This window comes from Amblyomma americanum, chromosome 5 (assembly GCF_052857255.1).
Source record: "Amblyomma americanum isolate KBUSLIRL-KWMA chromosome 5, ASM5285725v1, whole genome shotgun sequence".
NCBI classification, from domain to species: domain Eukaryota; kingdom Metazoa; phylum Arthropoda; class Arachnida; order Ixodida; family Ixodidae; genus Amblyomma; species Amblyomma americanum.
In genome coordinates, this window is record NC_135501.1 from 86,123,769 (window position 1) to 86,151,759 (window position 27,991).

Here is a 27,991-nt window from a genome sequence, read left to right on the forward strand (position 1 = left end):
CCACGGCTGCGTAGCTGCGGCGTGGTGACGCAAAGCGCGAGGTTGACGGCGATGGTGAGCGCGAAAAGCGGTTCGGCGTGTACTCCTCTCGACGCAGGTACTCGTCGATTTTCTGCGGACGTTGTCCGAAGCGTGGCCGTGGGGCGTTAACGGCAAATCCTCGAAGACAGATACGTCTGTACGGGCAGTGACGAAGAATATGGCCGGCCTCACCGCAATGGAAGCACCACGGCCGGTTGTCGGAAGTCCTCCAGGCGTCGCATTTCCTGGGGCTTGAGCGTCGGTCATAGGCTGGGCGGGTTGGGGCTGGGAGGTGGTTTTGTGGAACAAGTGGCTCATCTCAGGGAGGACGTAGGGGTTATCGTTGAGGCTGAGCAGTCCTTACTGCAGCGGCGTACGTCATGGCCTGGGGTTCTGTGGCTGTCGGGGTGCCAAGTGCTTGTTGCTCTTCCCGTACCACATCCATCAGAGTCGCTGCTTGTGGCTGTGGGGAGGATGGCAGTAATCGGCATAGCTCCTCTCGTACGATTTCGCGGATAACTTCCCGCAAGCTGTCGCTGGTGGTGGCCGTCGTGTCCGAACGGATTGCACAGGCAGAGGAAGGGCGATTGTACTGCCGAGGTCGGACGTCGAGGGTCTTCTCAATCGTGCAGGCTTCTTGCATGAATTCCTCGACTGCTTTTGGCGGCTGGCGGACGAGGCTGCCAAACAGTTGTTCTTTTACGCCGCGCATTAAATACTGAACTTTCTTTTCCTCGGTCATCTCGGGGTCGGCGCGGCTAAATAGGCGCTTCATCTCCTCGACGTAACCGCGGACGGGCTCATTCGGAAGCTTGATTCTGGACTCGAGGAGTCGTTCGGTTCTTTCTTTCCTCACGACAGTGGTGAATACCTTCAATATTTCTCTCTTGAATAGCTCCCACGTCGTAAGGGAAGACTCTGTAGTTTTCGTACCATGTGCGTGCGGAGCCCTCCAATGAGAAAAACACATGTCCAATTTTCGCCGCATCATCGCACTTGTTGAATGACGCCACGCGCTCATATTGATCAAACCATTCTTCAGGGTCTTCGGCTAGGGATCCATTGAAAGTTGGCGGCACCCGCGGTTGCTGAAGCATGATCGGTGTCGACATCTTCGGCGAGGTTGCGGTGCTCATAGCAGCGTCTTTTCGCTGTCTGGTGCGGTCCAGCAGAGCCCCGAACTCAGGCTCCTTTTTCTGGAGACGTCGGCTGGCTCGCCGAGCTGCTGGCTCGTCCTCGGGTGCGAAGCGCTGAGGGCTGGCTTCACGACTTAAAGGGGGCGTCCGGAGCATGGAAGGCTGCCCAGCACATCCACCAGATGTCACGTAGTGGTGGCGGCAGTCGAAGCAGCGATGAAGATGGACAAAAGGTCTTCTAAAAGAAAACTGTTCATTGGGCTGACTTGCACCCAAAATGGACTGAATGACTCGGCGGCAGCGAAACGACAAGCGTGCTCGGCGGTCGTCGAACAGAATGCCCGCCGCTTTCGGCCGTGCTCAATTTAAAGCCGGTAGCGAACTTTCGAAATAAAGTGTGGAAAGTTTCTAGAACATTCCGGAACAATCTAGATCAGCTCTTCCTGGCTGCGATCAATCGAGATAAATCTAGTCGCGTCTTGCGTCGCAAACAAAGCGATAAAGTGGTGTGGCGGCAGATATGAAAACGAACAAATACTGCAAATATTCGCGGCAATATGCGCGACACTAAATTTAATGAGTGTGGCAACCTGTGCAGAACCAAGCAGTATATGCAATGCTCACTTAATTGAAGACAAGAAACCGACAGCTAAAACAGAAAGGCTGCCATGCCTAATACTTATTAGAAGCAAAAATATGTCATGCCAATAAGAACGGACCGTGTGCTGGACACTCACAGTATCGTTAAAGCTCGCAGCAGACCTATGCGTTAATTTCAGTCCGTCCTTTTCCTAGACTTGACCACTTTTTTGATGGTACCCCTCACAACTCCCCGATTTTTCCAGGTAAACGAAAAAAAACGGGTATCGATGTTAATGTGCCAATTAAGGCTTCTGCCTTAAAAGCGCGCAAGCAGTAATAGCCAGCACCGCCTTGGTGAAGAGTCTGCATATCAGTCACAGGACTACTACGCATCTTACTGCACTGCATAAGGTCTCACACATAAACACACTGCATGGCCACCAGGAGAGCTCGATGACCAAGGCATGCCATATGGCACCTTCGTGCAGCCGCACTGCGCAGTGCTTAAACATGTACTTTGACGTCGCCGCACTGACAAGAAGTCTCAACTGACATGTATAAGAAAGTTGGCCATGAGTTGTCGGAATTTTATGGCCTCATCTGAGGCCGTATTTCTAACTCAAGGGCCAGATAGGCAACAGCGTCCCAGCGACATGCAATATATTTCCACCAACTTCTCTCCAGAATAATCAATTGAACAGCAGAATTGGCTGCTTATCGCGCACCTGTGCACTTCTGGTATAATGCGTGGATAAGCCGTCAATGCACTGCCGCTGTTTACGCGGATGACAAATTCTTCAAAATCAGGATGGTGGGACCACATTACACATTGAACGATGTACTTCTGATTGAAGAGTGATATGAAAAAGCCCTCATCTACATCAGCAAAGCGGCTGTTCAAATTGACTAAAGTGGGCAAAATTTCTGACGCCGATTGTCAAGCTCAGTGGCGGTGCAAACAAAAAACTACAAATTTTGCACAAACTATGACCAATGCGCAACATTTTACCATCGAAACTAAGTTTTTTCATTACTTAAGGCAGGTAATTGTAAAGTAATGTCATTACTTTTTGAGACCAGTAATTTGCAATATAATTTAATTACTTCTGTGATTTCTATGAAAATAATTAGTTATGAAATTTAATTACTTTTCAAAAGTAATTTTGCCACGTATGGTGTGTGGTCAGCGGCTGCCTAGGCAACTTCTCAGTGTCCTTAAGTTCTTACGCAAATAATGTCACACAACCCAGTTTCCTACATGTGACAATGTCCAAGAGAGAAAGGAATATTGTGACAAAGACGATGAAGCTGGCTGTGGTGTGTTACAGAGCACTCGCGCTAGGCCAACGGCCATTAAATTATATCTCTGCCATCTTTCATTGCGCCTCACTCTTAGGACGGCCACCACGTCACAATATTATACACCACACAGCAATTGCATTGGAGGGAATGGCCAAGAGCATTTTCCATTTGGTTTTCTGCGTGCTAAAGGAATATAGACACGTAATTTTGGCGGCTTGTTTTCTTCTCTAAAACGATGCAGAAAATACTACTACACATAAATCACCATCTGATATTTGCCCATGGCCGCTAAATAATTTAAAATTGAATTTTTTTCTGTCACGCTGTTTAAGTTTCAACAGCCGAACAATTGCTGTGACGTCAAAGAGTGCTTTTGCATCATGTGAGGCATGAAAAAACGCCATATAATCACTGCTTAATCGTTATGATTTACTGCACTGTTGAAGCCAGCCTTCCTCAAGAGCCGGAATGACAACTAATGTGGAAGAAGCGATTATATTCCAGTTTTTTCATGCCTCACGTGACCTGTGGGCACACGTTGGCATCACAGTACTCATTCGGTTGTTGAAACTGAGACCGAAACAGCGCGAGAATGAAATGCTATTATAAATTATTTAGTTGTTATAGGAGAATACCAGGTGGTAATTCATGTATAACAAAGCCTTACGCATCATAAAAACAAAAAACACGCACCCAGAAGTTAGGTGTCTATACTTTAATTCTTTAGACCCGCCATTCTGCTTACTGATCTTGCTTTGCAGTTCATCTGCTGAGCAACTTAGCGATATCACCTGAGAATTGCAGATTACTAAAATTTTTCTCCATTAACTCTTATCCCCAACTGCTCCCAATCCAGGCCTCGAAATAGAGCAGGTATTCCTAAATACCTCCTGCTTAGAGGAGGTATTTTGTTGCAGAGGACGCATTGCGGAGACTCATTTTTTTTGCATGATTGGTTTATTAGACACTGCAGTCCAAGACTTCTTCAGCACAGTTTAGTATTGACACGGTTGCTTCTATCATTGGCAAAACGCCATCTAATGAAAGTAACGCCTCATGGAAGCTGAATACAGCTAAACTTGTACTGTTGGGAAAAACTGCATGCGTGCGAGACACTTGCCTGTTCACTCAAATACGGCCTAATAGAGCAGCTGGGACACGGGACCTGGCTTATATACCTTCGAGGCTGCACTCGTAGCTGTGTGATTAAAAGGTTTCACCTGCGCATTTTTTGAAATGCCTCGGGTACAATCTTTTACCAGGTCAACGGATATACTCAGGCTACTTTAAGTTTGGGCATATTGTTACGTGGTGACCAGCCGAATAATAAGCGGCGGTGAACGATGGCAGTGAGATCATTTTAATGGCCGCTCGCCTATAGCGCGACCTTTCTGTTCCCGCACCACTCCAGCTTCGTCGTCTTTGTGACAATATTGCCGCTTTGCACACAGTTTTTCCACAGTGCTGCGAGGTATGCCTTAAAGAGGTTTTACTGTACCTGTGAGTACTAACGTTGCTGAATTTGATGCGTGTCAGTGTGAAATCTGAAACGATTCAAGAAGGAAACCAGCGCAAAAGACGAAGACACAGGAACAAGGAACACAGGACAACGCTGGACTATCGACTATCGATAGTCCTGCGTTGTCCTGTGTTCCTTGTTCCTGTGTCTTCGTCTTTTGCGCTGGTTTCCTTCTTCAATCATGTACCGACTCGCCCAGCTCTCCACTCTACTGAAACGATTCATACACCTCTTGCAATAAGGCCTATGATCCAACTATAAAATTGAAGCTCTGATCTATTGCTATGCGATGCATTCAGAACAGGTGCTGCCCTTGATGGTCTCACAGATAACTTTGACCACAATGGCAACGAAGGCATCAAAGGTTGCCTCCAAAATATAGCTCTCCACCAATCGTGGCATGTTTTCCGCTGCTCTAGTGTCTTTTTCCACAGTGGCCCACTCATAACTCACTTCAGTTCTGACTGCGGGGCCAATCAATCAAACAAGTCTTACGCAGTGCTGTTCGGATGGACCTTATGGCCATGCCACTGCTCTAATTACACCCCACCACTTTCGCTCGGCCCCATGGTGACATTCCTAACATAGGTGGGGGAAGAGGAAGTTGGAGCACCATGAAAGCCAAATGTACATCAAGGACGTAGTGCAGTGGCCTCGCTCAAAGCTCTTGCCCTGAGCTCAAACAGCACAGGTGCTTTTGTTGAGGTTACAACTTCGTCATGCCCGAGCTGACAGCCACACACGTCGAAACAAATTTTTAATTACAGGTGCCAACAATTCTACATCTATTAAGATATGTAAGATGGTGTTAAGCCATCTATGCTCTAACCAACCCAAAATTCTTACCACTGTGAATCAGATGACCTCGGTTCTCTTCGGCAAAACATCCAGCTCATTACTGTTTACAGCTATGGTAAATTGTCATTTTGACCTCTCAAATATTCTCACCAGAGGTACAAGGGCAATTGGTTAACTGTACGGTTCTTGGGACCAAGCGCCATTAAGCAATCACCGCAAGCTCTGGCAAACACTCCCTGAAGTGGCCACCGAAATTCTTGCGCCAAAGGTGCAAATTATACTGTTTGAAAGGGCATTACTTTTTTATTTATTTGTACCTCAAAGGCCCACAAGGTAGTATTACATGAGGGGTGGGCTAACATGTATTAAAACCTCCTGCCATAGAATTTTTCAGAAAAAGCAAACTGAAGAACTAAACTATTCATCTACATCTTTGAGGCCTTTTTTCCTCCCGTAATTCCTACTACACTAGAAGCCATGTGTTGGTGCTTAAATCTGAATGCCAAACACCCATATGCATGCAACACACATCCTTTTACCAGCATAGCACCACGTAAGATCACGTCAATGCCTCATTTGTGGACAAGGGGTGCAAGCACACAGAACAGTTGGAACCAAACGCAAACACTAATGTTGTGTGAGTCACTCCTGTGGTCTGTCTTTTGGGCTACATGTCTCATGATGAACAACCCCCTCCTCATTTTCCTCAAAAAGTGAAACTACAACAAACATCTACTCCTAACTTGTGAAAACAAAACGACGAACATAGAAGGAAGAACATACACATGTCTCGTCCTTGTCCTTCCATGTATTCTTCAATTATGGGAACTACTTCCTCATTCAGCTCCCTGTCCTAAATACATTCGTCTGTGGCTTCTCGCCTCTCGCCACTGGTTGTCTCTAGGGGCACAAACGTTGCCAGTTTCACAGCAGGAGGCCCCCTTTCAAAGTTATAATTTGCTAGATCCGTGACAGCCTAGTTGTTATGTTCGTTATACAGGAAGCCCTTGTTCATTTGAGGTCTGCAGGTGAAAGCTGTTGTCTTAATAGTGAATGTTTCCACGTTTCCTTTTTGTTTCTTCTTTCTATGTAATGGCTAGGACAAATACTGTCGCCCACCCAATCCAAAGGAAATAGCCACATAATCATAAGGTCTCTTCCATTTGGCTGCACTTTCTGCACTAGTTCAAGAAGTGCAGCACGAGTCCTAGGCTGGCTTGCACTTGCCGAAATAGAAGCGCAGTTGCGGTGCAGCAATACGGCGGTGCCCATGCGTAAGTCGAAGGAGCGGAAAAGGTATGACACTAGTTATTTATTGAAATGATGAGAGTTCTTTGTTGAAACCTTTATGGTTTATGGGGGTTTACCATCCCAAAGTGACTCAGGCTATGAGGGATGCCATAGCGAAGGGCTCTGGAAATTTCGACCACCTGGGGTTCTTTACCATGCACTGACATGACAGTACACGGCCCTCTAGAATTTTGCCTCCATCGAAATTCCACAGCCGCGGCCAGCGTCGAACCCGCGTCTTTCAAGTCACGGGTATCATCCTGGCCGCGGCAGTCGAATTTCGATGGAGGCGACATTCTAGGGGCCCGTGTACTGTGCGATGCCAGTGCACGTTAAGGGAGCATATAGAACTAATTTTAGTGGCATATTTTCTTCTTTATAATGATGCAGAAGACACTACTATGCATGAATCACCATGTGATATTCGCTTACAACCGCTAAATAATTTATAATAGAATATTTCTCTGATGCTGTTTCGGTTTCAACAACCGAATGAGAGCTGTGACGTCAAAGAGAGGTTTTTAGCTCATATGAGGCATAGAAAAACTGTGATATAATTGCTGCTTTATCGTTTTAATTTACTGCAGTGCTGAAGCCAGCCTTCCTCAAGAGCAGGAATGACAACAAATGTAGAATCACCAATTATAATGCAGTTTTTCACTCCTGACGTGACCTACAATCTCTCTTTGAGGTCACAGTCATCGTTCAGCTAGTGAAACTGAAACAGCACAAGAAAGAAATTCAGTTATAAATTATTTAGCAGCCATAGGATCATACCACGTGGTAATCCGTGTATAATAATGCCTTACACCTCATTACAAAAAGATCGGTTTTGGTTTATGAGGGTTTAACGTCCCAAAGCAACTCAGGCTATGAGGGACACTGTAGTGAAGGGCTCTGGAAATTTCGACCACGTGGGGTTCTTTAACGTGCGCTGACATCACACAATTTAGCCTCTAGAATTTAGCCTCCATCAAGGTTCGACCCCCGCGGCCATGATCGAACCCACGTCTTTCGGGTCAGCAGCCAACACCATAACCACTGAGCCACCGCAGTGGCGTCATTACATTAAAAAGAAGAAACCACGCACCCAAAATTTAGGTGTCTATGCTCCCTTAAAGAACACCAGGTGGTCAAAATTTCTGGAGCCCTTCACTACGGCGTCCCTCATAGCCTGAGTCGACTTGGGACGTTAACCCCCATAAGCCAGAACCTTTCAGCAAATAACTGTCACCATTTCATTAAATTACTCGTGCCATACCTTCTCTGCTTCTTCGACCTGCACGTAGAGGAGGTGAGTGACTGTATGAGGAGTCCTAATGAAAACCTAAGCGGTCAAGTCGAGTCGCATGGACAGCATTTCAGCTATTATTCGTAAGTCGCTTGTGTGTATACATGCAACGATTTTTTTCTTTCTGTGAAACGACCATTTCCTAGAGCAGGTTCATGGTAAAACTTCATTCAGATTTGCTGCTTGAAAATTCTTACAAGTGTTTCACAATTTTGGTGGTTGTTGGTGTCGGTGGCATGCAGTTGGTTGCAATTTCGTGACGACAGCAAGGCTATTGGACAATCTGGACTGCACTCGACCATTCGTTTTGAAAGCGGCCAGTGCCAAGCTGCATTTGAACTGCCTGAGCTGACGTTGCACGCTGCCGGCACCACCGCGGAATTTCACAGAACTAGTGCAGAGAGTGCAGTCAAATCAAAGAAACCTATCATGACTAATCTTAACAAAATTGTACTTTGGGCTTGTTCGTATAGCATATTAGAAGACATAGCACAGCTCAATGGGACAGAGAAAAGGAGCACACAGGACGAGCGCTTATCCTGTGGGCTCCTTTTCTCTGTCCAATTGTGCTGCACTACGCCTTCTTCTAATATCACCGCAATGACTTGTCACACACTGCAACTGTGCCTTGTGAGCTTTTATGCACCTCACAAGCTTCCAAACAGTCAAAGGACATCAAGCACATTGCCCACAATGTTCATCTCTTTAAGGGTTCTTTGACCATCAGCTGTAAAAAGGTCTTAAGCTTAGGGGCCTTAAAATTAGGCTTGCTTCTCCAGTTGCCTCATGTCCTCCATTCTAGTTGGCTACCTGAGTCCAAGCACCTTTCCCACGTAAAACCGATGCTCGGCGCAGGTGGCACAGCACTCATTTTAAAATTCTCACAGAAGGTTGAGGGCTCACCTTGTTGCGCCTAAAAGTCTTTGCTGCCTCAGCTTTTTAAAGTCCCATTTGTTCTGCCTCTGCGCCAGCCAGACAACGCCAGGCTCGAAGCAGGAATCCGGAAGGTTCGTGCATACCACAAAACTGCAAGTCTGTTTTTAAAGTCCTGTTTTCTGAAATAAGTATTAATTTAAATGAACATGTTTCACGCTGCAGATAACAAAGCGTAATCGCTTATCCCGCCGCAATTTTTGCACCTGTTCTAGAAGCGAATTGTAACAGCAGCACACAATTGTAAAGTGAAGCATTAAGTCAACACTCTACAGACTTTCACAGCCGCGGGGCCACAAAAAATTTGACCGCGTACAAAACTCATCTCACGAACGGTTAGTTCAACTGGACGGTTGTCAAAAGTTTTCCGCCTTTTTTCGGGAGCATGCAAAAGCTGGTAATTATGCGTGTTTTACATGACCATTAGTTACTTTGGGCTGGGTTGACAAAAGATATAAAACACGCTCAGCGCAAGCTCTTTTTGTTGAACTGCACAGAGCTTTTGAGCATAACCTACGAAATAACAGATGAGTCTTTCCCTCCGGGCATTTGGGTCTACCTCCTGGCAAGCGGGCTCAGCGCTGGTCCTGGATTATCTGCTAACACAAAATATTCGGGCACAAAGAAGTTGACGTTAACAACGGAATGCCAAGTGTCAGATAACAGGCAATCACTCAGTATGTGCATACCAAAAGATAGCAAGAACAAATTACCCACGTGAAACACGATCGTGCGCTCTTTCCGTCGACCGGCCATAGTGCTACTGAAAGCAATGCTCGGCTCTGCTCAAACATGTCTAAAACAGCAAAAAAATGGCCGGACGTGACGTCTTTTCTTCAAACCAGATGCGACGTCATGAATTGAAATAACGCTTGCGTTATTCCGACCTGGTTGTAGCAGTCACGGCCAAAAATCTCGTACAACCTTGGGTAGAGTTGCGGTTGGCTTGCTTTGGATATTCAGAAGACCCGACCCGTCGAAGTACGTCAATATATGCTAAAAACATTTCTGCTACACAAAATATTTTCAACTGCATATGAAATGGTAGAATAAAGAGTATGGTTTACATTGTAAAAAGAAATACTGACCCTATATAGTTTCTCAGATGCAGTGCTTCCAGTTTATTTGCACAGAGGGCGCAACGAGAGCCCTTCGCTAAGGGTGCCTCGATGCGCGCGTCCCCGCTCAGGGAAGCCTGGAACGAATTGGTGCCGACAACGGAGCTTTAGTAATGAAAAAGTGCACCACACGCTTGTTCTTCTATAAAGAAGCAAGCGCTCGTGAATTGTGAATCGCAAAATGATTGTGAACATCTGCCGTCCAAAAGCGGGAACTATTCTACAACTTCTCTAATCCAGTGACAGGGATCGAAGTGACATTTTTGCCAGTGATTAACTAGCTTACGCCTATTGCGAATATGAAGAATGCAACTTTGCTTGATGTGCAATCAGCGGTAGCCGCGGTGTATCTGAGGGGGAGAGAGGAGTCAAAATATACCATCACAATGAGCTTGCAAACAGGTCGAATCCTTTATCAAGGAGGTTTCCTTGACAAATCTTTGTGGTGGATGCGGTATAGAGCCGGCCTCAGGAAAGCACACTTCTAACAAAGGCATGTTTTTTTGCTGAGAAGTGTTTATTACCTACGCGGTCCGATCGATAGTCCTGTATAATATGCTTTCTGTAAGTACCAAAGAATTCTGACTGCAAACCAAGCAGGCAGAACATCTAAAGAAAAACCCATTAAAATTAACAATCGTCTTTCACCTGCTTTGTTAGAGAAAATGTTACTAAAAAGTACTTTATATCAAAAAGCTTATGTTGTATCGGATCTAGAACACAAATGTCCTGTTCCCTTCGCAAGCACCGGATGTTCGGAGCTAGAAGATGGGCAGAACTTCATCGAAGCTTTCGCGCATGCCACAAGCCCTACATGTGTAGCTTCTAGTCAGAGACTTTAAAAATATACACTGCAACCTGCCTCCATGACAGCTATGGTCGCTTACGCCTTAACTAAAGCAAAGATGCAGCACACTCATTCTGCTGTCGAGAGCCAGACGGCGCGGTCCGCACCCTCCCGACTTGCAGCGCTCCACGCGGCGGCCGTCGGCATTCATCGCTCTCGTTGCCACCAAGGAGACCCTGGTATGCTCACTAGCCAGTATATTCTAGGCACTGTGGTGTAGAGCTGTGCGCCGAGGCATCGGCGCGCCGCCGCCGCCGCCGATGACGACGACGTTTTCAATAGGCACAAAGGCGCGCACTCTAATTATGAATATATTAACGCGACAGCGTTAAAGGGACTATGCAATGAATTAAAAGTCGCTTGTAAATGTTTTCAATGCTCATTAATGACGCTAATGAGCATTTGCACTAAGTGTGAGTCTTCGGAACTCAGCCGGCAATTTATTATAAATTTTAAAAAACCGTGTTTTTCAAAATTCGCGGGCAGATTGGTGTTTTCGCAGTGACCAGTTTTGAAAGTAAAATCGTGAAAATAGACGTCACTAGTTCCGTGACGCTGGCAGGCCACCACACGCTGTCATTCGCTGGAGCCACGGCAGCCACGACGTCACGGGCACACTTCCGGTAGCAGTGAAAGTAGTCTGCTCGTGCCGCCGCGCGAGCCCCTCGGGCAAGCGCGAGCCAGGTCACTGTCTTCGCGCATATGGTTTCAATTTACCTCTGCCGCCTCTTTCTGTCGGGAGTTGGGGGCCACCCGCAGTGCCTCTTTCGTCCGCAACAACAGACGACAAGCAAAAGAATCCGAAGCGCACCGCAATCCAGAAAGGCGAAGTAAGAGCAGGGAGACGCTCCAGATGCTGCTGCTGGGGCGCTGGGTGCGACAACCGGAAAATGCAAACCGAACGTCAACAGATGACGTGTTCATAGGCGGGGTCCAGTCCCAGATCTGTTTTCTTTATTTTTTTTCTGGTGCCTCTCCTGTACGAGCTGATGGGAGGGAAGAGGAGCGTAATATTTCATCGTCTCTATCTTGGTTGTTATTGATGCTAGCTCAAAAATTCTTGCACTTGGGTGACGAGTGATCGAATGCCAATCCCTCATCTGCTTTATGTAACCTCCATGTCGCAGAAAATCCAGTGTCGTCTGCATCGGCGATGTTGGCTTTGAGGGAAAGAAAAAAAATTAATGTCGATTAGCAGAGCTAATCCAGGATATACAAAGCGAAAGATGCTGGCGTTGACAATGTTCTAGACAGCGATGGTATTGAGGAAAGGAAGGGCGCATAACTGGCTCCCTGGATATGCGGACGCCTCATGCGTGCTTTGATATATGTGGCGGTGGTGGAGTGAGAGATGCGGCCTGAATGCATTAGCGCTCACAGGGTTGTGGCTGACATGCGGCACTGTAGCAATGGCTAGGCCGCAGCGTTCATTTGGTGATCAATCTCTCGCGACCAACCATTAACTGCATGAGCCCTCCCAGGGTGGCAGGGAGGACGCGCTGCCTATCCAGTGTGCGGAACGCAATCAAAGCATAATTTTGCAGTTGGACACCAACGCCACGCCACGTACATGAAAGCGAGATTGAGGTCTCCACTGACCCACGGAGCCGGTTGTGCGCCTTTCCTTTCGTGAAAATGAACGGCCTTTGCAAAGTTGTCAGCGCCAATGAACTCTATGAACGCTGTCGGCTCACTTGTTTTGTTGGGATTTTGAGCGAAAGGAATGGCACAGTAACCGTCTCACATATCTCGGTGGACACCCGAACCGGACCGTAAAGGAAGAGATAAAGGAGGGAGGGAAAGAGGAATGAAAACTTAAAATTGAACGATGCAATTTGAGGAAAGATCAAAATAAGATCAAAATAAGATCAAAAGGTTGAAATCAGAACCCATCCAATAAAAACGTCGAGGATAGGATTCAGAACCCACCCAAAAAGACATCGAGGTTAAGAAAAGACTGCCTAATTACTCCAAGGAAACCTGGTTCAAATAATCTAATTCCCGTTTGGTTAGAGCTATCGATGGCGTGCTTACACAGTCTTCTCCTAGCTTTAAAATGTGGGCGGCTTCTATGATTTCACGTGTGAGTTGATGTGCATTCTTCGCGAGAGCAGTGCGTTCATGAAAAAAGGGCTCACAAGAACGGGAGGGGCATTTTAAGCAGTGGACTCCCAGGTTTCTCGTTGCAGTGTTGTAGACCACGTAAACCCACGTAAACCTTGCCACAGCTCAAACCAATTTTGTACACCACACCAACTTCGCAAGGAACGAAAGGTGCCTGGTGTTTAACTGGGCAGGTTGGCCCTCACAAAGCTGGGGCATTCACTCTACAACAGAGCTTGGATAGTTTGTCGGACGCCGAGAAGACAACACGAACACCTGCTTTTTTCCCAATATTTTTGAGCCTGTGCGAAAGGTTGTGCAGGTGAGGCACCACAGCAACATTCTGTTGGTGGTCTGGGCCAGTACTCCCTACTCTTCCTTTGAGTTTTTGCATCACAATAGAATCTTCATTCTGATTGTGATGCCCTCTTGGCTTTTACTATATTTTTTGTTATTTTTTCATGTTGCTATCGCATTGTCATTTGTCATTCTGTTATTGCCTTTAGGTGCCATCCTCAACCAGCCCTTACCTTTTTACACTGCCAGTTGCACTTTATCACCTCGTGTCTTTTCGCCTCAGTTATCTTTCTGTCGCATGCGAACACAGCAGCTGCTTCCCATGTATTCCCGCCCACTTTTTGTATATATATTGTGTCACTCTGCAATAAAGAACTGGTTGAAGTCAGCGCTGTGTCGTTATATCTGCCTTTGTTCCTGTCTAAAGTTGCGCTGTTTTTTTCCAAATATGAGCTACCAACTAGCCCGTTTGACCACCCTTACCTGTAATTATGCCGGACACGACGACGGAGAAAGATAGAGCATTAAACGAAAGGCTAAAAATGCAGAAGGTAAAAATTCGGTAAATTCAATGGAAAAGAAGCAGGCTGTATAACTATATCGATTCTGGAAAAAGGCAGATCAGGAAGGAAGTATTCTGCGATAACTCAAGAGGCAGTGCGCCACTCTTTGAAGCTGGGTCAGGGTGTCTTAGAACGCGCAGCTACAAAAACAAATTTAACGAAGATGACACATGAGCTGTGTGTGGTAAATTGGTTGAAATAATTGAACACCTCATACTCAAATGTGATGGTATCCATCCGGATGTAGATGTAAGCATAGCCACTCTTTCTGAGGCCCAAGGGTTTAGAGACAACAACGGTCATGTAAATAAATCTGCTGTGCAAGTTAGGAAAAAGCAATTGGAAGATTGGTGGCTGAAAAGAAGAGAGGTGATATAAGATTAGAAGTGTAGGAAAATGTATTTAAAGGCAAGGGCGAATCTTAACAATAATTTACAATACAGTTAAACAAAAATAAGAAAAAAAAGCCGAGCATCGTGGCCACTGCCACCACACCGTTTTTAATGGTACGCTCCTTCCTTCCTTCCATCCATCCATCCACCCAAATCCCACCACTTCACCCACCCATCCATCCATCCATCCACCCATCCATCCATCCATCCATATCGACAGTGGAACATGAAAAATGTAGTCGCGGACTCGTCGCTGCTGTCTTCTTGGACATCAAAGGGGCCTACGATAATGTACTTCATGACGCCATCCTTGATGCCCTTGACGACATTGGCGTTGGCGGCCGGATGTATTCGTGGATTGGGAGCTACCTCAACGGCCGGTCTGTTAACATGTCTACGCCTGATGGGGAGACTACCCGTCATCAGGTTTGCCGTGGAGTTCCTCAGGGAGGAGTTCTTAGCCCAACCCTATTTAACGTGGCATTGATTGGACTGGTGAATGAACTTCCTACTAACATTCACATCAGTGCCTATGCTGATGATATCTGCATCTGGGCGTCGGGTTCGACACGTCCGCAAATGCGTGCGAGATTACAACGTGCCGTGTCATCTACTTCAAGGTACCTACGGCGTCAGGGTTTGCACTTGCCAGCTGAAAAATGTGCTGTGGTCGCATTCACGCGCAAGTCTGTCTGCCACTACCCGGTAACTCTTCAAGGGGTTGCAATACCATACGTCTCCCACCACAGATTTTTGGGCATTATCATTGATCGCGATCTGTCATGGTCGAGGCATATAAACATGCTAAAGAAAAGTCACTCTTTTTTGCTATGTGCTTCGCTTTGTGGCAGGCATTAAATGGGGCCCAACGGAGCGCTCCATGCTTCGACTTTACAATACCCTCTTTATTGGCTACATTCGTTACACCCTTCCTGTACTCTCTAACATGAGTATTTCCTGCTTGCGGACATTAGAGAGAGTCCAAGCACAAGCGCTCAAGATATGCCTCGGATTACCACGTTGTGCCTCGAACAAAGGCACGATTGAGGAATCTCGTGCGTGCCCAATATCGGTCTACCTGTCACACGAACCACTTCGTGTATATGTACGTGCGCTTACACGGCACCGCTGTCACCCGCTGACGAAGATTTTTGATGAGCGACCGGACAGCAGCTTTGCACACGCACTGCGCTTCCATCGCTCCAAATTGCCATCAGACTATGCCCTGCCGCATCATTCCTTGCAGTCCCCATGGGTAATGGCTTAGCCTTCAGTCTGCCTGCATGTCCCTGGCATAATCAAGAAGTCAGCGATGCCGGTTAGCGGAAGCAACTCGCACTTTCCTTCATCTGGTCAGAATACCACAAATGTGTGCACGTCTACACGGATGGATCTGCGTCTCCAAATGCATCAACAGCAGCTTTCGCAATCCCTGCACAACAGACGACCCGCAGATTCAGTTTGGGACACAAGTCTACTTCAACCGCTGCAGAGCTTGTGGGCCTTCGGGAATCGAATCGCCACATCTGCGGAGAACCGCCTCAGGAGTGGTGCATTTTCACCGACTGTAAACCTGCGCTACACATTTCAGGATGCTTCCTACGCCACACAGCCTACCAAGCTCTGCCTCTTGATATCATTAGTCTCGTATCATTTGCTCAGGGAAACGGCCACCGTATAGTGTTTCAGTGGATCCCCGGACACTGCGGACTCGATGGAAATGAGACCGCCGACGCTGAAGCAAGGAGCGCCTTCAGCAGTGGCCTGCGTACAGCTGTACCGTTCTCTATAGTGGACACAACTTGTCTCCTTTCGGAATTGATGAGGAGGGCGACGGCTAGGTACTGGGCCCTGCCAGACACCCGCCACATCCGCCTTAAACGGCTAGATCCGACGATGACCTTTTCAGTTCCTCGCGGAATACCTCGCCCTATTGCATGCGTTATCCGTAGACTACGTTTAAACGTGGCATTCACGCGCAAATACTTGCACTTAATAGGACAAGCGGACTCCCCGGAATGTACCACATGTGGCGTGCTAGAGACTATAGAACATGTTTTAGTGGCGTGTCCAGCGTATGCACGTGAAAGACTCATACTCGCATCTGCTCTGAAGCCTATGGACACATCGCTCCTCTCTGAGGATTTGATCCTCGGCGCTTGGCCAGATAGTTTTATAACTGTAAAGGCAACGCGAGCGCTCTCACGCTTTTTGAGCGACACGGACCTTGTCTCGCGTTTGTGATGTCAGAAAGTGTGCCTTGTTTTTTTTTTTAAAGTAGTTCTTCATCTGCCTCCTCCCATCATCATCGTCCCCCATCGTGACCTTCTTTTATCTCCTCTTCCCGTCCCCCGAGCAGAGTAGCAGGCCAAATATTTGTTTTTCAGGCCTACCTCTCTGCCTTTCCTATCAATAAACCTTCTCTCTCTCTCATCCATCCATCCATCCATCCATCCGTCCGTCCGTCCGTCCGTCCGTCCGTCCGTCCGTCCGTCCGTCCGTCCGTCCGTCCGTCCGTCCGTCCGTCCGTCCATCCATCCATCCATCCATCCATCCATCCATCCATCCATCCATCCATCCATCCATCCATCGGTAGAAACACTCGTGACGCGGTCGGAGGTGGATGCTTTGTTCGGAGCTCCAGAGACTACGTCCTAGGCTAAGCGCTTTTTGGTATTTGCTCTTGTACATTCAATAGGGGCGGTAGTTTAAACCGTGTTAAGGGTGGGAAGGATAGCGGAAGTGTGTGTGTGCCGAAGGCTTTTGTGTATGAATTTTGGGGTGCTTTTACGTTGCGTAGTGCCGAAGGTTTTTTTGTAGGAATTTTGGCGGGCTTTTACGTTGCGTAGTGCCGAAGGTTTTTTTGTAGGAATTTGTGCGGGATTTTACGTTACGTAGTGCCGAAGGTTTTTGTGTAGGAATTAAGGCGGGCTTTTACGTTTCGTTGTGCCGAAGGTATTTTTGTAAGAATTTTGGCGGGCTTTTACGTTGCGTAGTGCCGATGGTTTTTTGCAGGAATTTTGGCGGGCTTTTACGTTGTTTAGTGCCGAAAGTTTTTGTGTGGGAATTTTGGTGGGCATTTACGTTGCGTAGTGCGGAAGAATTTTCTGTGAGAATTTTGGCGGGCTTTTTCGTTAAGCAGTGCGGAAGGATTTTGTGTAGGAATTTTGGCGGGCTTTTACGTTGCGTAGTGCCGAAGGTTTTTGTGTAGGAATTTAGGCGGGCTTTTACGTTCCGTAGTGCCGAAGGTATTTCTGCAGGAATTTTGGCGGGCTTTTACGTTGTTTAGTGCCGAAGGTTTTTGTGTAGGAATTTTAGCGGGTTTTTACGTTGCTAGTGCGGAAGGATTTTATGTAGGAATTTTGGCGGGCTTTTATGTTGCGTAGTGCCGAAGGTTTTTGTGTAGGAATTTTGGCGGGCTTTTACGTTGCGTAATGCCGAACGTGTTTGTGTAAAAATTTTGGCGAGCTTTTGCGTTGCGTAGTGCCCAAGAATTTTGGGTAGGAATTTTGGCGGGCTTTTTCGGTGCGTAGTCGGCCGGCCATTGGGTCGGCAAGCTAGGAAAGTCAAGGTGGACGGAAAGCTTGTGCAGTGCCATGAGTGCGACCGTTGGTGCTATTTAGACGACACCAAGTTCAGGAGCGTAGCCGAGGCAGATGGGGCTAGCTTCGCGTGCAAGATATTGTCACGCGTGATTGCGGGAGATCACTGATCACAAGAGACAGCGGTGGGCTTCGACGAACGTCTTGACCACAGGTCCAGATCGCTTCTTCCTCTTCTTCTTTTGAGGCGGCGCGTGCTAGCGAAATGCACCGTATCACTGGCCCCCCGGAAAGAAAGAGCATCGTCCCGATACGTAGCCTATCTGTTTTAAAAAAAAGTTCACTAGGGAAAGCATGATGTGCGCGCGAAAGCCCAGGTCTACCGCTATCCCACGCAGTAAGGATTGAAACGGACAACGTGCACCGCCTCAGGATGGAAGGATCGCCGGGACTTCAGAAAGCCGTCAGGATCGACCTCATAGTTGAGGACTCCAATTTGCCTGATCACATTGTAGGTCGATGCCGACTTGCTTAAATGGAGTGGTCGGTGGAGTGACAGGGTGCAGCTGGCCTAGCGAACACGATGCAGGGATCTTGAAACGCTGGCACTGGACACAGCTGGCTACGTATTGTTGAATCGTTTGACGCATTTTCGGCCAGTAAAAACGTTCTTGTGTGCGGTGAAGGGTCCGGACAACTCCCAAGTGGCCTGATGTGGCATCGTCGTGCATCAGTTGAAGAACAGGGATGCGAAGGCTTTCCAGCACGACGAGAAGGTACCGTGCACCGCCGGGCGTGAAATTCTTCTTGTAAAGTAAACCAGCGAGAATACAGAAACGAGCAGTAGGGAAATGGCCGGCGGCGTCGAAGAGTGCTGTTAAGGTCGTGTCCTTGCGCTGTTCAGTCTTGAACTGGTTAACATCAGGAAACGTGGGTGAGACAGAAGCGAGGTAGTCGTCGAAGTTGTCGCCATCGCAAGCAGTCGTCGGAAGCGGCAAGTGCGACAGACAGTCAGCGTCGGCGTGTTGACGACCGCTTTTGTGCACGACAGTTAAGTTGAACTCTTGTAGCCGCAAAGCCCAGCGGGCAAGTCGGCCACATGGGTCACGGAGATTCACGAGCCAACAGAGCGAATGATGGTCGGTGACGACGGTAAAAGCATTGCCGTACAGGTAGGAACGAAAGCGTTGCACAGCAAAAACTACCGCGAGACACTCTTGTTCGGTAAGTGTAGTTTCGTTCCGACTTGCTCAACAACCTACTGGCATAAGCTATCACATGCTGATCTCCGCCTTGGCGCTGGATGAGCACACCGCCAACTCCGACACCAGTGGCGTTGGCGTGAACTTCGATGGGAGCAGACGGGCAAAAATGGCGCAGAATGGGTCCCGACGTCAGGAGAAATTTCAGATGGCGGAATGCAGACTCACAGTCAGGGGTCCACTGGAATGGCACGTCTTTTTGTAGGAGGCACGTGAGTGGGAAGGCGACGTCGGCAAACCGCGGAACAAAACAGCGAAAATACGAGCACAGCCCTAAAAAACTGCGAAGTTCCTTGATTGACTGCGGCGCTGTGTAGTTCGTGACAGCCTCAACTTTCTGGGGATCCGGCCTGACACCGTCCTTATCAACCAAGTGAACGAGGACAATTATTTGACGTTCACCAAAGTGACCCTTCTTAGAGTTAAGGACCAGGCCCGCTCTTTCAATGCAGTCGAGGACGATAGCGAGGCGGCTGTTATGTTCGCTAAATGTGTTCCCAAAGATCACGACATCATCCAAATAACACAAACAAATCTGCCACTTCAGACCACGCAAAATAGTGTCCATAAATCTTTCAAATGTGGCAGGTGCATTGCATAATCCAAACGGCAAGACATTAAATTCATACAGTCCGTCAGGTGTGATAAATGCAGTCTTTTCTTTGTCGTTCGGGTGCATTGGTATTTGCCAGTACCCTGACCTTAAATCAAACGAGGAAAAATATGACGCAGAGTGTAGACAATCGATGGCATCGTCTATGCGTGGGAGCGGATACACATCTTTTTTTGTGATGGCATTAACGCGACGATAGTCTACGCAGCACCGCCACGTATTATCTTTCTTTCTCACGAGGATCACTGGGGCCGCTCAAGGGCTTGAAGATTCCTGGATAACTCCTCGGTTTATCATGTCATGAACTTGTTGGTCTATTATCTCACGTTCGGTTGGTGATACGCGGTAAGGCCTTTGTCGTATTGGAGGTGCGGATCCAGTATCGATCACATGATGAATGCGAGAACGGGGAATTGGTACTGGAGGGTCTCTGGAAAAATCTAACACTGTGACATGCTTCGAAGGCAGTCCCACCAAAATGCGACGCTCGGTCGTGGAAAGAGACTTATTAATCATGGCATGAACATTGGACTCTTCACAGGGGTGCCCCGGTTCTTCAAAAGCGTGATCACTGAGCGCCGCAACGGAAACCGACAAGCCTTCCTCGAAATGGGCAAGCTTCATGCCACGAGGTAACACGGCGGGCTCTTCCGAATAGTTCACTCTCCACAGCGTGGTGTGGCCGCCACTAGTTACGCGGATTACGCAACAGGGCACGAGGACACTCTTCTTAGCACACGTCAGTGCAGTGGGTTCCACCACGGCATCGAAGGCATCACACAAAATTTTCGATGAAACAACCGGCACAAATCCGGCAGACATCGCCGGTACAACTGTGTCCTCTGACACAGAGAACGCTCCGAAATCAAGAGAGGAGCTTTCCACAAGAGCCGACATCAGAGTTGCGTCCAATGAAATCCCTCCAGTACGGCAGTCTAATGTGGCACCGCACAGCTGCAAAAAGTCAATTCCGAGTATAACGTCATGTATGGAACGTGACAGCACAGCAAATTCAGTCCTGAACACTTGACCACCGATAATAACATTCGCAGAACAGACACCAAAGGGAACTAATGCTTCACCCCCAACACCCCGAAACAGCACAGCCTGATCCCAACCAAACATTACTTTTCGACCCAAACTATTCTTGAAGTTCAAACTCATTATAGATACTGTCGCACCGGCATCTACTAACGCCATAGTTCGAATTCCGTCGATAAGCACTTCAAGTTTGTTCTTTAACATAAACACGGGAAGAGGGATTGATGATATCGACTCGCCGGCGGCCTCACCTCCATCGGCCGCGCCGTCTAGTTTCCCGGAGGAGGCGAGCGGCGTCGAGGAGATGGTGAGCGTCGTTGACGTGAAGGTGGTGGTGTCAGGCAGCGGTCGGAGGCAGGCGAGGTGTTTCGCAGCAATGGCGCACGGTAGCTACCCCAAGAGGATGTTGGCGTTGGGTGCTGAACGTCCGCATCGGGGTTGAGGGAAGTGTTCGGCCACAGGCGATGGTCTGGTTGCATCGGGCCTCGTCGGCGGCAGTATCGGGATATATGTCCGGTCATGCCACAGCGGTAACACACAGGTGGCGGGCGCCAGCTATCAACGTATGATGCTTGCCAAGCGTGGTCAGAACGTTGGTTGTAATCATCTCGAAGCTGTTGTCGTGCCAAGTCGCCTTCGTAGGCACGCCGTCTGCCCACAGACTGGTAAGCAGACTGTACCTCGCGGGGTCTCCGATCGGCGAAGTTCTGCAAAACGCCAGCTGGAACCCAAGAAGTAGATGGTGTTGCGGGCTCTGCCTGCAATGCGCAACCATCTTGCTGGGCGTCATTTCGGTGCACAGGGTCTTGATACCGGAGGAGTTCCTCGCGCACAATTTGGCGAATCATGTCAGCCGTTGACACTGGAGCAGCGACGTCAACGCTGGCGATGGAGGTGACATTCGCCAGGCGCCCAAATTTCGGCACAATACGACGAAGCTTCAAAGCCTCGAACGCTCTGCAATGCCTGATGACGTCGGCCGTCGATGTCATGCTGTCTTTGCTAATAAGGAAGTTGTATACATCTTCAGCAATCCCTTTAAGTAAATGTCCGACCTTATCTTCTTCAGACATCCGCGGGTTCACTAGCCTGCACAACTTTACGATTTCTTCAATGTACATGGTGCAAGCCTCACCAGATAATTGGGCCCGTTGAAGCAACGTCTGTTCGGCGCGTTTCTTTTTGGCAGAGCCGTCACCAAAACATTTATTTATCTCTTCTATAAAACGTTCCCACGTGGTAAGAGCGACTTCATGGTTATCAAACCAAATCAGCGCTGTCGCTTCCAAAAAGAATACGACGTTGGCTAGCCTCACTGTGGCATCCCAGCCGTTATAGCGACTCACTCGCTCGTAATTAGTCAACCACTCGTCAACGTCTTCATCGGACCTTCCAGCAAAGATGCGCGGTTCGCGGTGATGTTGCCAGTGGCCCGCCGCGGGTGCTGCTTGCTCAGCGCCGCCGTCCTGATGCATATCCAGTGGAAGTGGTGGCAATCCGACAACTCTGCGGCTGCGTCGAGGAACAGGGGAATCCGTAGTGATACCCAGCACCTCCACCACAACTGTTACGTACTCAGTAGGCACTGCGTGAGTCTGGGGTGTTTATTTAAGAGATTTAGCGACGGGGCGCAGAGCTCAAACCGATCAGACCGACCAGCTTCCTTTTTCTCTACGCTTCTGATCTCTCCTTCGTCGTCTACGCAAAGCACGTTACAATACCAACAGAGGAGCTTTTCGCTAAGTCCTCGTCGGCGAATGGGAAACCAGACCCACACACGGTCTCCTGATGCGTACTGAACATCACGGCGTCGGAGGTAGTAGTAGTAAGTGTTTAATCAAAAATATAATAAAAATGAAGTTAACAGATTTTTGCTCACCCCGGCATCTGCCATCACTGTATCGGCGGCACCTGAGCTGGGGCTGCGGAAATAAAGGATAGAAGGCAGTATGAAGAAGGAAAATGAAAGAGGTGAGGGGACAGCAAGAGAGGACATAGGGAAAGGTCATATATACACTATTTACAAAGAGTCAAAATAAAGTTGTCCAGGTCGTGCGCGTGTACAAAAAATTATAAAATAAAAATAACAAACGCACCCGTACAACACTTTTCACACAACAGCTGGGGTGGGGCGCTCAGCTGTTAAGCGTCCGAGGTAGTGCACGGGGAGCGTTCCGTCACAGCGCATCACTACCTGGCGCAGAACAGACGGGACGTCAAGTCCGTCCGTTCGAGAAATGCACAGAGGCTCACCATTGTTCGCTCACGGGTGCGCGCACTGCCCTGCGGCCACAGTAGTGTCTTGAGCGAGTCCGGGAGTAATCCCAGCTCTCTGTAGGCCGCGAGCATATCGCGACGAGCATCAGTGAACGCGGTACATCGAAGGAGCAGGTGCTTCAGTGTCTCCACTGCACCGCATCCAACACACATTTCACTCGTCGCGTGTCCGTGACGCACCCGTCGGTCACCGTGCCACACGAAGCCGATGCGCGCGCGGAGGATCGTTGCGCGTTGCGACCGCGATCGAGCGCGGCAGCCGTTGATGCTGGCGATGCGCTCACCTCAGGCGATGCGTGGGTCGGGGTGCTGCCGTCGATGTTCGTGAATGACCGCTCGCACGTCCTCCAGCGCAAGGGGGAGATCTCGTGGCGGTAGCTAGTGTGCGGCGGTCGCGAGTTCGTCGGTCTCCTCGTTGCCAGTGATGCCGCAGTGGCCTGGCACCCACTGTAAGCGCACAGCGCATCCTTGCTGCGCACCGCGTCGGAGATTATAGTGTTGGGCATCTCGACATTGTTGGTCTAGAATCCTCACCCTGGCCAGCTGACGAGCCTCTTCAGCGAGGTGCAGGAAGGTGTGAAGATCCGCATTCGGGTCGATGTCGTCCACATGCGCTAACATGGCGTTCAGCATCGTGGCCACGTCGCGGCCGTAAACGAGACGGAACGATGGCATGTTTGCCGTTTCCTGTACGGCCGTATTGTATGCGAAGGTGACGTATGGGAGCACTTCGTCCCATGTTCTGTGCTGAACGTCTACATACATTGAGAGCATGTCACCTAGCGTTTTGTTTAACCGTTCCGTTAAACCATTCGTCTGAGGGTGGTAGGATGTCGTCTTTCGGTGGTCTGTATGACTGTGGTGTAAACTCTGCTGCAGCAGGTCAGCCATAAATGCTGTACCCCTGTCGGTGATTAGGATCTCCAATGCACCGTGACGCCGCAATACGATCTGATGGATGGAAAATTTTGCACCTGAAGGGCTGTGGCGCTTGGTAGAGCTCGTGTTTCCGCGTATCGTGTCAGGTAGTCAGTTGCAACGATGATCCACTTGTTTCCCGAATGAGAAAGATGGAATGGGCCCAGCATGCCCATCCCGATCTGCTGGAAAGGCCTCGATGGTGGTGATAGAGGCTTCAGGAATCCAGCTCGTTTTGTTGAGGGCACTTTGCGACGCTGAGAGCCTCGGCACGTTCGGACGTAGTGCGCAACGCCCGACTGAAGGCGGGGCCAGTAATAATTCTCTTTGATCCTTGCAAGCGCGCGGGCTACACCCAAATGTCGAGAAGTCGGTTCGTCGTATGAAGCTTGAAGTATTTCGTCACGTAGACTCGTCGGCATGACAATAAGGTATTGCTGATTGTTTTCAGCGAAATTTCTCTTCACTATGGTGAACGCAGAGTGACGTTACCGAGTGCTTGAAAGCCTTCGGGACAGTCGGGCGCGTACTGTTAAGAAACTCCATGAGGTGCCGAAGTTCCGGGTCCGCGTATTGTATTGCAGCGAGGCTCGTTGCACTGATCGCATTTAAGGCGATGTCGTCGTCGTAGTTACTGTCCTCCGTTGGGGATTCGACCGGGGCGTGCGAGAGGCAATCGGCGTCCGAGTGCTTCCGGCCGGACTTGTACGCCACTGTCATGTCGTATTCTTGGAGGAGCAGACTCCATCTGACAAGGCGAGCTGACGGATCTTTGACGGTCGCGAGCCAACACAAGGCATGATGCTCCGTAACTACAGTAAAACGTTTTCCATAAAGGTAGGGTCGAAATTTCGACGTCGACCACACTATCGCTAAGCACTCTTTCTGAGTTGCTGAGTAATTAGCGTCAGCGTGAGACAAAGAGCGGCTGGCGTAAGCGATGACTCGTTCTCGACTGCTGTGGATTTGAACCAGAACGGCGCCCAGGCCTACGTTGCTTGCGTCAGTATGAAGGTCCGTATCTGCGTTTTCGTCAAAGTGAGCCAGAACTGGAGGTGCCTGCAGGTGGCGTTGAAGAGTTTCAAATGCTTGTGCTTGAGGGGCGTCCCACGTGAACGGCGTGTCTGTCCTCGTCAAATGCGTTAGGGGCTCAGAGATTCGAGCGAAATCTTTCACAAAGCGACGGTAGTAGGCACGTAATCCTTGAAAGCGGCGGAATGCCTTTTGGTCCTGCGGTGGAGAGAAATTGGCAATAGCTTTGGTTTTGTCTAGGTCCGGCAGAACTCCCTTGTAACTGAAGACGTGACCCAAGAACTTTAGCTCAGTGTAAGCAAAGTTGCATTTCTCATTTTTTAACGTTAGCCCAGAAGACTTTATGGATTGCAGCACAACTTGAAGGCGCCGAAGGTGCTCATCAAAGGTTGGTGCGAACACAACGATGTCATCAAGGTATACGAGGCATGTCTGCCATTTCAGGTCCGCCAGAACTGTGTCCATCAGCCGTGTGAACGTTGCGGGTGCAGAGCACAAACCAAATGGCATTGCTTTAAGCTCATAGAGCCCGTCCGGAGTAATAAATGCGGTCTTTCTCGGTCCTCTTCATCTACCTCTATTTGCCAATATCCTGACTTGAGGTCCATGGAAGAGAAATATTTTGCATAGCAGAGGCAATCGAGAGCATCGTCAATTCGAGGAAGGGGATAAACATCTTTTTAGTTACTTTGTTTAGGCGACGGTAGTCAAAACAAAACCGCAGTGTACCATCTTTTTCTTCACGAGGACGAGAGATGCCGCCCAGGGACTACGGGAGGGCTGAATTACGTCGTCTGGAAGAATCTCCTTATTTTGACGGTTTATTGCAGCGCGTTCAGTGGAATACACATGGTAAGGTGACTGTTGGAGAGAGTGCACGGCGTCATCCGTAATTATCCGATGCTTGGCCAAGTGTGTTCTTCCGACGCGGAAAGAAGTTGAGGAGGTATCGCCGCAGTGCTGGAGGAAATTTTCTACTTGTCTTCGCTCCTGCGGCGAAAGCGCGCGGTTAATGTCGTACTGGAAGTCGGGAACACCGGTGTGAACTTCTGTTGACGATACCATGGCAAGGCTGCGCGCTCGTTGAATGTCGGCGATACCATGAATGTGGGCCACAGTGGTCCCAAGGCTGAGATTTTGGTGCTCACCTCCAAAATTCGTGCGCAGCACTTTGGCTTCTCCGTTTTCGAGGCAAACGAACCCTCTGGCGACAGAAAGACAGCGGTCGGAAACCATGATTTGTTTCCTTTCGACGACGCCTTCAAACTTCCGCAGCGTCTTCGCGCCGACAGATACAACACCTCGAATGGGGTGGAATGGTGACGCCATCAAGGATTTAAAGAGCCGCGGGACGTTCGGAAGCACTGTGGATTGCGTTCTCGGTGGGGAACGTCACTGACTTGGATCTAAGGTCAGTGATTGCATCATTTTCTGTCAAAAACTTAATTCTGAGGATTACGTCCCGGGAACACTGGTCGAGTACGACGAAGGTGGCCAGGTACGTGTCCTCTTCGATGGTCACTCGTGACGTGCACTTGCCAGCTGGGGTGACCAAATGGCCCCCGGCAGTACGAAGCTGTGTGCACGTCCAAGGTGTGGTCACCTTGTTCTGAGTCGCGGCAAAAGATCCACTGATTACCGAGTAGTCGGCGCCACTGTCCACAAGTGCAGTGACGTCGGTACCGTCGATTGAAATGTTCAGATCAGCAGTTGTAGACGTAGGTGTACGGGAACGTCGCGGAGTCCGCTCACGGCTGCGGTGTGGCGCCAGGCGGTTTTGTTTCGGAGGAGAATTGATGCGGCGAGGCGTGTTATCGGGCTGGTGATCTTCTGTGCGTCGTAGAAGCGGCCGGTCATGTCTGTGCAGTGGTTTAGGATCTTGGGCGTGTCGCCGGTGAGCAACCTTCCCCCCAAAGGTTGCCGCTTCTAGTTTTCCCGACGGGGACTAGGAGACTCGTGCGAAATGTCGGTAGAAGAACGTCGCGGAGACGAGAAACAACGTGGAGACGGCGACCGAGCATAATAGTGTGGTGCTTCGGGTGCCGCGGCCAGGTAATCGCTTATTTCTCGATGCCATTCACCACGCAGCGGTCGGGACGCATCGGCACTATAACCCTGCAGACCCATACGTCGGTAACGACAGTTGTGGCAGACTTGACCGGGCGCGCCGCAGTGATAGCACAGAGGGAGCTGATCGGCAGTACACCAGACGTCGCTCTTCTGAGGGAGGACCTGAGAAGGGTCAGGAAGGAGTGGTTGGCGGCGAATATGGACAGGTGTATAGGGGCGACTTGGAGGCGGCGGTGGACGGCGAACGGCTGCGGCGTATGTCATCATCTGGGGTGTTGTGTTCGGTTGAAGAGTGTCTGGCGGCGGAGCGCCTGTTGTACCTCTTCACGAATAATGTCCGAAATGGAAAAAACCTGCGGCGACTGCGTGGCTGGAAAGAGCTTTTGAAGCTCTTCGCGTACGACGGTCCGGATGGTCTCCCGAAGGACGTCGTGGCTTGAAGCATCGACACCGCTGGTAGCCATCAGCAACGGCGGACGGTCGTACTGTCTGAATCGCATGTCGTGCATGTTATTCATCGTAGTGGTTTCGGAAACAAATTCGGCGACTGTTCTGGGCAGGCTTCGAACTAACCCAGCGAAGATTTGCTTCTTGATGCCCCTCATACGAAAACGCATCTTCTTCTCTTCGGACATGTTGGGATCAGCCCGGCGGAAGAGCTTCTCCATGTCTTCGGAGTAAACAAGGACGCTCTCGCTTGGTGATTGGACGCGTGTCTGGAGGAACAGCTCGCAACCTTCTTTCCGGAGGACGGTAGTAAAAGCCAGCAAACACTGAGTCTTGAAGGAACCCCACGTTGTTATTGTGGGCTCTGGGTTCTGAAACCAAGTACGAGCTGCACCCTCCAGCGAAAAAACCATGTGCTGCTGCTTCGAGTCGTAAGCCCACTTGTTGTATTGGGCTACGCACTCGAACTTCTCGAGCCAGTCCTCCGGGTCCTGGCCTCGAAAACGTTGAAAGGTGGGTGGCTCGCGTGGCTGTTGCAGCACGACAGACGGCGAAGGGATTGCATCCGGCATGCTGACGGGGGTTTGTGTGGACACG

The 27,991-nt window shown here is 49.3% G+C and overlaps 1 protein-coding gene across 1 annotated transcript in view; it reads right to left on the bottom strand.

Annotated features, from left to right (window-relative positions):
- LOC144134030 (uncharacterized) overlaps window positions 1-22,125 on the bottom strand; it is a 46,551-nt gene extending 24,426 nt beyond the window's left edge. Inside the window, exon 1 of the mRNA XM_077667038.1 lies at window positions 21,227-22,125. Within this exon, the coding sequence (XP_077523164.1) occupies window positions 21,227-22,125 (899 nt within the window). The remainder of the gene's footprint in view (window positions 1-21,226) is intronic.
- Between the last annotated feature and the right edge of the window lie 5,866 nt (window positions 22,126-27,991).